A 12,398-nucleotide genomic window follows, 5' to 3' on the forward strand; every position below is an offset into this window, starting at 1 on the left:
CCTCACTGTCGGTTGTGCCGCACCGCACCGCACATACTCTGCAACCCCCCGTCCACGTGCGTATTAGACCCAAAATCTCCGGCCATTCTTGTCGTAGCCGTGCCGCTCTCCCGCCGGCCACCTCTGGCCCTCCTCTCTCCGCCTACCGGTATATCCCGGCCACCCGCCGCCTCCCCGCTCCCCGGAACTGCACGCAACCCCGCGCCATTCCTGCCTCGCCGCGCCCTCCATTCTGCCGCCATCCAACTCCCAAGTACGTACTGCACCACGAGCTCTCTGGGCCGGCCAAACCGGCGAAGTCCTCTTTGCCCTTTTTCTTTTTTGTGTTAAGTTGTGATCGGCTTTGGTGGGCCATTTGGTTTCCCTTTCTCTCCGGCCGGCCGGCCGTAAGTTGTTGTCACGAGCTGGCTCGCACGGTGCTGACGCTGCATGCACTCTCAATCAAACTGCAAAAGTCGCCTTCCTTTCCTAACAAAAAATGCAGTCGTTCATGCGAGAAAGCAAGCAGCCACCGATCGATCGATCTTGCGCGGCCAGGCACGGCTCTCGCTTGCCGTGCCGATCAATAGTAGACACTAGACAGATAAGCCGTTGTCAATATCTCGCCGGGTTTTCGTGCCATATTTGGCGGCCAGACACGTTCGCGTTGCGGTGCCGGCAGGGCGCCACATACGCGGCCGTCCGTTCCGATTGTCCGCTAGCTGCGACCTCGCCACGTCCGTCTACGCTTCCGCTCTGAAGCCCGGCTTCGCACGTGCGTGCGAGCGTGACTGTGCGATGTGTCCGTCTGATCCGACCCGATCCACTGAACTCAGCTGGGGCACGAAAACGAGGCGTCGCCCGTCCTCGTCGGGTTCGGTCGTCTTGTCCGAACCATGTGATGCGCAACGGTCCAAGAAAAGCTCTGCTGGGCCGGATAGATAGGAAGCTGTATCTATCTACCGGAAGTTGACTCGCCGGAGCCCCACGTCGGAAGGCCGCGAGCTCACCCCACTCGCCGCCTTTAAGAATGACGGCCAGCGACGACGAGCCCAAGTCAGTCAGTCAGGGTCTTTTTATGCCTATTAGTAGTAAGATTCCCTGGGCGAAATACTAAAAACACGCAGGAATAAATCGGAATATTTGAATAAAGCATGCATGCTACCGTGCCACGTCTGGCTGTAATATTTGTCTCCTACCGTGCCACGTGCCTGGTACGTACTTCCTCCGTCCAAAAATACTTGTCATGGGCCATGCCATGCTCGCGACATGGTGAGGCGCCCCTCTGATCCGCCGATCGATCCAGAAGTGAACTGGGGCACGAAAACCTAGCGTGAGAAACTCCAACGTCCTCGTGCATCCGCTTTGTCTTCTCCGAACCCATGTGATGCGCAACAGTCCACGGAAAGCTAGCCGGATAGGCACAAGTACAAGGCAACATGCATGTGAGGTTGAGGTTGACTCGCCGGCCGGAGCCCACGTCGGAAGCCTGTGAATTCACTCCACTGATCAGCTACTTTAAGAACGACGACGACGCGTGCTTATCGATCCATCTTACCTGAGTGCCCTCCCTAAAAAATACTCCCTCCGTCCAGAATTACTCGTCTAAAAAATAAATGTATTTAGATGTATTTTAGTCATAGATACATCCATCTTTGCGACAAGTAATTCCGAACGGAGGGAGTACTCCGAAAATACTTTTGTACAATTGGATATAAATGGATGTATCTAGCACTAAAATACATCTAGATACATCCATTCCTTGATAAGTTTTGTCGAACAGAGGGAGTATAAGAGTAGATTATAGGCACCATCGTAGAGGCTATCGTATCTCTCGAGTCTCACGTGTGAGGCCAATCTCTTGGCAAGAGCTTTGCGTGTCATCTCTTCTCCGTGTTAAAATCTCCTGAAGGAACACACGAGGCAGCACGCCCAGCATTGCCTACCTTCAGTTCCTCGTCGCCATCGCCGTCGCCGTCCATCAATCGTCGCGATAAAACCCCATTTCCACACTCAAAATCTCCTACTATACTCGTGCCCAAATTGTGCTGTTCTTCCGTCGCCTAGCTCTCGCCTCTCGGTCCGTATATATACTCCTCGCCCAGCTGCAGCGTCTCCTCCCCAGTCCCCATTCCCCATTCCCAGGAACCTCACGTGCGCGGGCGCCATTGATTCCTCCCGTCCTCGCCTCGCCGTGTCAAGCTCTCCACGCCTTCGTCCCGCCGCCATCCTTGATTCCCAGGTACGACCAACCCAGCAAAGTTTTCTTTCCCTTGGGTAAATTTTTGGGGGATCGTGGCTTGGGCTTCAGTTTCCGTGGGTTCCGGGACGGGCACGGGCGTGGAGGTTTCCGGCTCCGGCCGCGGGGCAGGCTTCCGATCAGGTCGGCCTTTGCTGCCAGCGCAACCGCGCCGGCGCCGGTCAGCACCCGGGGCAGGCAACGGTGGCCGGCGAAGCTCCATGCGCATTTGCTCGCGGTGCGGGCGGTGAGGCGCCGGGCGCGTGGCACCGCCGGAGCCTGCCTCCCTGCTCACGAGGCACACGCCGGGTTATTAGACGGTTAGGAGAAACACGCAAGAAAGGCAGACGGACGGACGGACGGCGGAACAACGCACGCGGCCGCGTGGCTGGCACTGTCTGCGTGCGTGTCGCCGCGGTGCCGTAGCCCGGTGGATGGACCGCTTGAAAGCGCTGGACAGGCTGCCGTCTGACCAAGCAATTCAATAATGTTGCCAAAAAAGACTGGCACTTTTTTGGGTTTGTGATCTGTGATTCTGCTTTGGACCTTCGATTGTTTGATTGGACATATCACACGGCCGTGCGATGCTCTGCTTCACAAGGAGTAAATTTGGGCTGGATAGTTATATATTTTACCATACGGTCAATCTCTTGTACATCTAGAATCACTAGTTGTCTAATACTACCTCTGTAACAAAATATAAGACGTCTTTGTGCCCTATGCAAAACCAAAAAAAGTCTTACAATTACCTATAACAAACAAAAAACAGTGTTGGACAATTAGTATTTTACTTTTATTTTTATAAATGGAAAAGCACCTTTCAAGTGGCTAGTGGCTTATTACTCTACTTGGCATGTACCTTCCCTTGGAATAAACAGAAGTATTTTATTTTCATGTGAACATGACTACTTTTACACATGTTTGACAAATGAACAACATACAAATAACACATACTCTTGATTAACCACCACTAATCCGCAATGTGGTATTTGTTGAGAATTATATTCGTATGACAGGAAATCTAACTGTAATCTGAATTGTGGTAACCTGAATGTCAGGTGCTCTGTTCATTTCCAGGAGTGGCCGGTGACAGGTTCATGATCGTCGCGCCTTAATTGCGCTCATCCTCTATGGGGTCCGAGACAACTGAAGTGCGTCGCTCTATCCCTTTGGTGTTATTATTGAATTGTCCAGTTTGTGATAATTTCTGACAATAATGGCATGTTCGTTCATTCTCACTAGCAGAGAAATGACACCTTGCTGGGAAATGGAGTTATCGGCATTCTCGCCGAGACTGTCAACATGTGGGAGAGGAGGGCGCCGTTAACTCCTTCCCACTGTGCTCGCCTCATGCTCGGGGGAGGCAAGCATGAATCCGGCGTGAACCGGATCATCATGCAGCCGAGCACCAAGAGGATCCACCATGATGCTCAGTACGAGGATGCTGGGTGCGAGATTTCAGAGGATCTGTCAGAGTGTGGCCTCATCGTAGGCATCAAGCAACCAAAGGTAACATTGCAACCGCAACCAATTACGTTAGATACCCCACGACTTTGATTTACAGTTTGCGACGGTATCACGGCTGTGAAAACCTTTTGAGAGGTGTTTCCTTGTGCAGCTGGAGATGATTCTTCCTGATAGAGCATATGCGTTCTTCTCGCACACCCACAAGGCCCAGAAAGAAAATATGCCGCTGTTAGACAAGGTAGTTATCATATTGCGCATACACATTTCTGAGGGGGAAATGGTGCGCTAAATTGCTGGTTCCTATTTTCCAGATCATGGAAGAAAGAGTGTCCTTGTTTGATTATGAGCTAATTGTCGACGATGATGGGAAAAGAATGCTGGCATTTGGGAAATTTGCTGGCAGAGCTGGACTGATAGACTTCTTACACGGTCTCGGGCAGAGTAAGAACACTGTTTTATTTCTCAATTCATGCCCTGACCTGATATTGCTATGCCTGCGATGCTCCGATTTTCTATCTCAACTTATCATGAAGGGCGACTTGCTCTGTCATAAGCAACTGTTAGTTATGCATTCTGCTAAAGTATCTCCCTTGCAATTTCAGGATATCTGAGCCTTGGATACTCGACTCCGTTTCTGTCTCTGGGGCAATCCCATATGTATCCTTCGCTCGCTGCAGCGAAGGCTGCAGTCATCGCCATTGGCGAAGAGATAGCAACATATGGACTTCCATCTGGGATTTGTCCAATTGTATTTGCATTCACCGGATCAGGAAATGGTAATTCCAGTGTTTACTTTCATTGCCTTCACATTCAGGTTACTGGTTGCAGCACACTTACTCACACTTAACTTCATATGTCACAGTTTCGCAGGGTGCACAAGAGATATTCAAGCTATTGCCACATACCTTCGTTGATGCTGAGAAACTTCCCGAGCTCTCTGCGGTATTACTCCTTTTCTGCCAGAAGTTTTCGTTTTGTCCCCATTGAAATGAACGAAATCTCTGCCACCTGCGCGGATGCGTTATCTATGCTAGCAAATTTGGTTACTGATTGAGTGGTTATGGGTCGGTATTTGATTATTATTTTTGCAAGTATAGCTTCTTATATATCTCAGTTTGCTCTATTTCTGAAATTATACAGGGAAAGAGTCTGCCTCCACATCATCAATCAACCAGGAGAGCATTTCAACTATATGGATGTGTTGTCACATCTAAAGACATGGTCGCACCCAAAGATCCCAACAGATGTTTTGACAAAGTAATGCACATTTCTTAAGTTTATCAAATAATTGTTGGTTTTTTAGTTTCTAACAGGAAATGCTAAGGTATAATAATATTAGCATAGATCATTACTCTTAACTGAAATAAAATATCTTATCCTGTCATAACACGATACCCTTTTCTCATAATACAATTTCCATCGTTCAACTATTTTGCTGCAAAGAGCTGTTCAAATGTTTTGCCTGTTTACAGTACATTGATCATGCTCTCACGTTCCTAATCCTGTTAACCAATCCACTACTGATCTTTTTCGCTTCTCTTAGTAAATTTTGAACTATGGTGTTAGCCAAATAAAAGTTTCCATCTCTTCTGTTTTATTAGTATTTCTTCGCTTTCCAATAGCCTGACTGTAAGAAATCTTTCATTGACATTGTCTGTAGGCTGACTATTATGCTCATCCGGAATACTACCGCCCTGTTTTTCATGAAAGAATTGCTCCATATGCATCTGCCATTGGTATGGTCCACAACTCATTGCTTCCATTTTATATTGTTCAGTTCTGTTACGTTTCTGTATTTTTGGCACAATCTCTAAAACAAGTCTAGACCATAGGATTTTCATCATCTATGTTATTTAGTTATATAAACATACTAAGCATTGAACTGCATAGCACAGAACAGTGCTGGTTCTAAACTGATGCTGGCATTGATAGAGCTGCTAATGTAATGAGGTGCCGGTTGCAGGGTGTATAGTTTACACTTCTAAATCATGGAGATTTCATAAAAGATCTGCTATGTGTCGCAGTAGCAATACTAGTCGTTTAGCCATTACATTCTAATTTGTATCGGTGCATTTCTACAGTTAACTGTATGTACTGGGAGAGGAGGTTTCCACGACTATTGAGCATTGATCAGTTACAACAGCTGATGAAGAATGGGTGCCCTTTGGTTGGCATTTCTGATATAACTTGTGACATTGGAGGTTCCATAGAATTTGTGAACAAAAGTACATCAATAGAGAGGCCTTTCTTCCGGTAAGAATTTGGATATTCACTACGGATGCATAAATTTAAATTGCTTGTAATCTTCTGCACATTGCCTATTAATTATAAATAAATAGAACCGTCTCTGGTAAGTACTCTGGAGTAGTACCACACAGATACTTGGTTCTGCTTCTTCATAATTGGTGGTTTTTGCTTAACCAGTGACCTTTTGACAAATTGCCTTGGATGTGCAAATCTAGGTATGATACTTCGACTAATTTATACCATGATGATATGGAAGGCGATGGCGTGATCTGCTTAGCTGTTGACATTCTGCCTACAGAGTTTTCCAGAGAGGTGAGAAATTTATGATAAGACAAAATAAACTATTTTTGTTGCAGTTCCAGTTTGTTGCTATGAGATGACTCTTATTCTCTTGAACTCAAACTCTGCAGGCCTCCCAGCATTTTGGAGACATATTATCTAGATTTGTTACCAGCTTGGCCTCAGCTAAGGGACTGCTGGAGCTTCCTTCCCACTTGAGAAGAGCTTGCATCGCATATGCTGGCAAACTCACTCCTCTGTATGAGTATATTCCTCGGATGAGAAAGACTATGATGTAAGTTTCAAATATTTCTCATCATCGCCGTTGGAATTCTGTGTGATAGTTTTGGAGGATATGTATTTCAGTATTTCTGTTCATTCCCTGAATCCTTGAGATCCCAGATATATTTTATAAAGGGAACAAAATAGGTAATCATACTGGAGTGGGCAGGATGTAGTTCCAGTCTGAAGTGATATGTCTATCTTTCTATCATGTTTCAGAATATTTTCGAACATTGTGTTTTTTATTTTATTTTTGCTGTTTGTTAGCATTTGTTATGTTTACAGCACCACAGTTTTCTGGTCATGACTGATGACTGGTACTGTAAATATTTACCATCACCGAGCATGTTTACTGCCCATAATGTTAACATTTTGTTTTGCTCTTATGCAGAGAATTGCCACCAACTCCAGCGAATTTATTGCCTGATAAGAAGTACACCACCCTGGTTAGATATATATATTTTTTAACTAAATATTTTGGAACTTGCAAATTCTCTGCTCTATACTGACTTCTGAGTTGCCTCCTAACAATTTGTCGATCAATGAAACAGGTATCTCTCTGTGGCCACCTCTTTGATAAGTTCCTTATAAATGAAGCTTTGGACATCATTGAGACAGCTGGGGGTTCTTTTCACTTAGTTAAATGTGATGTTGGACAAAGCATCGACGATATGTCCTATTCGGAGCTTGAAGTAAGCAATACAACTTCTTACCGATGTGAACTATTTTCAGTACGAAGTAAACACAACATTCTGTCTCTAGTTTGGTAGTTAACATTTAGCTTTTTTTAGAGAAATTATTTTCTACAAGCTACATCAAAAGACTTATAGTCAAGGAGGCTAAGATGGCCTAGCAAAAGACATCTCGTCAGTTGTCACAGAATTAGACTTCTGATTCTCTTTTTCATCTAGGAAAAGAGTGGTGGTCATGCTAAACTGATAGTGACAGATGGTAACTTATGCTTAAGGAATGATGGATGGTAACTTTTGGTGTCCATTTTTGATCAATTACTGAGCATAATATAAAGTAAATAGTACAAATAATTGAAAGGTGTCCAAGAACATCAAAGGAAAGAAGTTGGATCTAACAGCTCTTGGACCACCCTTGCCTATCCCTATCGGGTCATCACCTAATAAAAAAACAAAAATCAGAAGAAGAGACCAGTACGTCTGGGCAAACATAGCCCTTTAGATATTTTTCACTCAATCATTGAGTAGGTTATAAATGTTCAATTTCCCTTCCCCTTCCTGAGCCTACCACACTACCACAGTCTGCCAAGCTTCCACTTCAACTAACTGGAGGTCTGGACTGCCATGAATCAGTTTGTGATCCCTTCCTTTTCTTTCGTTTCCTTTTTGAACTGTCATCTTTCTTTCAACAATTTTTGGGCATTCTCTTTGGCGTGCTAGTTTTGCAAACATTTTGCTACCATGGCTTCTCTGGTGATTCAAGGAAGGAAGAAACAGAAGGGCCCTGTTTCTGGGAGCGTTTTTATTTCTTTTCAGAATTATACCTTTGATTTTTAGCTCCCTTCTTAGTATGCATGGACAGATGGACTATGTTTTGATCCCAGTGATATGGCATTTGTATATGGCAGCTGTTATATCAACATATTGAAATTTCTCTTTTCTAACATTAGGAACTTTTCCACAGAAAAAAAGTATATCAGGACCTCACAGGTCTGATACATCATATAAACATACCTTAATAGTTAATGTACTCGATGCAATTGCATGTTAGATTATAAAAGATAAAGATGTATTTTAACTTTTAGCATCCCTCACCAATTCATTCCTTTAAACACAACCTTTGTTTGATTTTGTACTGAAAAGTATGATGCATTTCATTCTACAGGTAGGAGCAGATGATACGACTACATTAGACAAGATCATCGATTCCTTGACTTCTATAGCTAATGCGCACCGTGGAGATCCTAATGCCACCGAGATATCTCTAAAGATAGGAAGAGTCAGCGAATGCGGAATTGATGGCAGCATGGATAAAGTAGGACCAAAGGTTTTAATCCTTGGAGCTGGAAGAGTTTGTCGGCCAGCTGCTGAGTTTCTAACATCTTACCAAAACATCGACCAAGTACATGTTGTTGTGGCATCTCTGTATCAAAAAGATGCAGAAGAGGTGAGTCTCACAGTACAGTGCTCCTTAGCTCTTATGCAAACTTCAGTTGGAAAAAATTGTGTGTCAATTTTATCATGTTTGTCGATATTAATAAGCTTTGGAAAATTCACTATGCTGTCATTTTTGTCCAAACTGAATATGTATTTGTAGAATTCAACCATTAGTCCGTTACTTTTCTCATGTTTTTGTTTCTTTGCATTCAGACAGTTGATGGAATAAAGAATGCAACAGCAGCTCAGCTTGATGTTTCAGACACTGAAAGTCTTTCGAATCTTGTTTCACAGGTATTTTAACTCTGACATTTTATTTCTCTAGTGAACAAATACTCCTACTACTTTTCATAGTGTCTTACAGTGAGCATAAGAGGCCAGACTTCTGTCACAAATAAATATACCCAACTCTGTCGGCATTCCTAGGTTAACTTTTCATGTACAAACCTTAAATGTTTGCAGTTCAGGATAGAGATTTCTACTCTTTCTTTTCAAGAGAATGCATAAGTTGTTGCAGATTAATGAATGATTGGAGTTCCTCTTACAGGTTGATGTTGTAGTCAGCTTGCTGCCTGCTAGTTTTCATGCTGCCATTGCAAGAGTATGCATAGAGGTAAGCTTAAACCACCGCTGGTGCTATATGGAAATTGAGGAATTGCTTCAGCTGATTGAGTTACATTTCTCTATGATAGCTCAAGAAGCACTTGGTCACAGCAAGCTATGTTGACGATTCCATGTCAAAGTTGGAGCAAGCTGCGCAAGGAGCAGGTGTAACTATACTCTGTGAAATGGGCCTTGATCCTGGCATAGGTACTTGCTAAATATAACGGCCAGCATATATATATATATGTAGACACCTCTAAAAATGGTCATTGTGTATTATGTGATGAAGAAAAAGTTTTTTCATCATGGAGCAACTTTACATGACGGAACATGTTGTAAAAATATATTTCCGTACAGATCACATGTTGTCGATGAAAATGATTGATGAAGCACATGCTCGGGATGGAAAGATAAAGGCGTTTACATCTTTCTGTGGTGGACTTCCATCTCCAGCTGCCGCAAACAATCCACTGGCTTATAAGTTCAGGTAAATTCTACAATCTCTGACTAGCAGTGTGACAAGGTATCCAAGTCTGGAGCTTGTGGCACAATATTGCATGAAACAGTTTTGACCAGGAATACTAATGGTTATTTTCCTCGTTCTTAGTTGGAGTCCAGCAGGTGCCATCCGAGCTGGAAGAAATCCTGCTGTCTACAAATTTCTTGGAGAGATCATCAATGTGGACGGTAAGTTAGTCTCACCTCTCATCAATGTGTACATATAAACAGTTGGCAATCCCTTTCCATGTCAAGGAATGTGACAAGGTATTGCAGCAGATAAACAATGATATATCCTGCATGCAAACTGTCTAGTGATATAGTGAATACAGATTCAGTCACTACCTTTTATATGAGGAAAAGGGTCCTGTTTTTTTGGGGAATACAGATTCAATTATTACCTATTAGTATATATCTTCGTTGACATCATTTACTTAACACTTCAATAGGTAGTAAATTATACGAGTCAGCAAAGAGGCTCAGATTACCGGAACTTCCAGCTTTTGCTCTGGAACACTTACCAAATCGAAATTCCTTGATGTATGGAGACCTGTATGGGATCTCCAAAGAAGCATCTACCGTATATAGGTCCACTCTTCGTTACGAAGGTAAGTATTGATATATTTTTCTTCACCGAGGCATTCCTTTTGCACTGGGTAATATTTTGTTGCGTTTGCGCAGGATTTAGTGAGATCATGGCTATCCTGGCAAAAATTGGGTTTTTTGATGCTGAAAATCATCCACTGCTACAAGAAACTAATCGTCCAACATATAGGAATTTTCTCAATGAACTCCTTAATGTCAATAATATCTCCACATCTAACACAAAGATAAACGGTGAAGAGTCTGGAGGACATGATGATGAACTGGTTTCAAGACTCATGATGCTTGGGCATTGCAAAGAAAAGGAACTAGCTGTCAAGATACTCAAAACAATCAAGTTAGTTTCTGATCCTCTGTGCTCTATGAGTTATGCCATTGTTTTCAAAATTCCATCTCTTGTACAAACCGTTTTAGTACCATTTTGATCATGTCCCCTAATATATATGCAGTGACTACTATTGCAAGAAATAATTTAAGAGTGTGTTAGGAACAACCATCAATGCTTCTGAAATTCTGTGTTAGAACTGACAAATCACATAATTGCTCTTACGTCTGCTAGGTTCTTGGGGCTGCATGAGGAGACACAGATTCCTAAGGATTGTTCAAGTGCATTCAGTGTTATTTGCCAACGAATGGAACAGAGAATGGCCTATGGCCACAATGAGCAGGTGAGGCTTATATCTCATGTATTGCATAAAGCTAATATAAGAGGAGCACTACTCTGTTTTTTCCTGCCTCAGTGACCTCTGTTTTCTTATCAGAGAAAAGAATCACAGAATGTTAGTTAAGAGGCAAAGATCTCAAGACTAATAGTTTTATTTATCATTTTTGACATGATCAACCCAGAATCTGGCAGCACCAAATTGCACCAGACTTCAATGCACCAACCTGTACTTCTACATCTCACTTGCTTTCCAACGCCACATCTCAATCATAAGCCACTTTCATCAAGCTTGCAGAACAAATTAGAAGAGAAAGGCTTACTTGGACCATGATGCACTAAATGTTTGCTTTGCTTCCACAATTCAGGATATGGTACTGCTGCACCATGAAGTCGAGGTGGAGTACCCCGATGGGCGACCCACCGAGAAGCACCAAGCGACGCTGATGGAGTTCGGAAAGACTGAGAACGGCAGGTCGACCACCGCCATGGCCCTCACCGTCGGGGTACCGGCAGCGATAGGAGCCCTGGTACTACTGCACTCCAATCACAACACATCACACAGAGACATCCTGCACCTGCACCTGCACCAGAAAGAAACATGTGTTGATTTATCCCCATCTTCTGTTGCAGCTCTTGCTCCAGAACAAGGTTCAGAAGAAAGGGGTGATCCGGCCTCTGCAACCGGAGATCTACATCCCTGGTGAGTGCAGAAGCAAATTAACAACTCTGGTGATGCTTATGAGTTATGACTAATCCTGAGATTCTGACATGTGTGTTTGCGGCTGTGAAGCGCTGGAGATCTTGGAAGCGTCGGGCATCAAGGTGATAGAGAGAGTGGAGACCTGAGAGGATGTCAGGATGGGATGAGAATCCACCGAGTATATATGCTGCTGCAACAGAGGCAGCGAGTAAATAAAATATGATGATTCTCGCTGTTGTAAGTCAAATGAGCGAACTGTATGTATGTATGTGCCTATCTATTGTGTATATACCGAATCTGTCGCCGGTTGATTCGGTTGGTGAACTTCCCACTCTTCATTGTACTACATTGCCAACGAGAGACCCCGACTAGGTCTTCTTCTCCGGCGGCGGCGACCGCGAGCACGCCGTTCTGGCGGCGCCGGGCGATGGCATACTCGTCGGCGTCGACCGGCCGGAGGAACCTCCGTCCAAGAAATGGGGAATGGGGGTAGTAACCTGGATGCCGGTCTTGGAGGGGCCGGGGGAAGCCCTATGGAGCCGACGCGCACGCCCCGGGAGCTTCCACGTTGCCCGCCGATGCCATGGGCGCGTGGTCTACGCCGCCGCCTCCACGGTCAGCTGTCATCTCCCTCCGCCGCCGCCAAAATTTCCTTCTCGGCTCTTTCCGGGAGGCGTGCCTGTGTCTGATACAGAAGATAAAATCATCACG

General features: G+C 44.3%; 1 protein-coding gene across 2 annotated transcripts; it reads left to right on the top strand.

Moving 5' to 3' along the window:
* Positions 1-1,930: 1,930 nt before the first annotated feature.
* Positions 1,931-12,033, top strand: LOC119323058 (alpha-aminoadipic semialdehyde synthase-like). 2 transcript variants are annotated; one of them, XM_037596636.1, is made up of 26 exons: positions 1,931-2,221; positions 3,277-3,369; positions 3,461-3,727; positions 3,837-3,923; positions 3,997-4,126; positions 4,288-4,461; positions 4,548-4,627; positions 4,826-4,942; positions 5,346-5,421; positions 5,767-5,938; positions 6,148-6,244; positions 6,343-6,506; positions 6,885-6,939; positions 7,045-7,185; positions 8,348-8,629; positions 8,833-8,913; positions 9,167-9,232; positions 9,312-9,429; positions 9,580-9,709; positions 9,830-9,909; positions 10,170-10,328; positions 10,402-10,660; positions 10,883-10,991; positions 11,353-11,514; positions 11,618-11,687; positions 11,778-12,033. In XM_037596636.1, the coding sequence occupies exons 2-26, from the start codon at positions 3,349-3,351 to the stop codon at positions 11,831-11,833; spliced, it is 3,153 nt and encodes a 1,050-aa protein (XP_037452533.1). In that variant the 5' UTR covers positions 1,931-2,221; positions 3,277-3,348; the 3' UTR covers positions 11,834-12,033. The 2 variants fall into 2 exon arrangements, with proteins under 2 accessions (XP_037452533.1, XP_037452534.1); XM_037596637.1 differs by having other exon boundaries at positions 3,464-3,727.
* Positions 12,034-12,398: the final 365 nt, after the last annotated feature.

This window comes from Triticum dicoccoides, chromosome 6B, assembly GCF_002162155.2.
Source record: "Triticum dicoccoides isolate Atlit2015 ecotype Zavitan chromosome 6B, WEW_v2.0, whole genome shotgun sequence".
NCBI lineage: Eukaryota > Viridiplantae > Streptophyta > Magnoliopsida > Poales > Poaceae > Triticum > Triticum dicoccoides.

Excerpts from the sequence above, each read along its gene's own strand:
- LOC119323058 (XM_037596636.1), top strand. The coding sequence starts at position 3,349 with ATGGGGTCCGAGACAACTGAA. Across the intron at positions 8,630-8,832 it reads ATCAAAAAGATGCAGAAGAG|ACAGTTGATGGAATAAAGAA; the intron begins GTGAGTCTCACA and ends CTTTGCATTCAG. Across the intron at positions 9,910-10,169 it reads AGAGATCATCAATGTGGACG|GTAGTAAATTATACGAGTCA; the intron begins GTAAGTTAGTCT and ends ACACTTCAATAG.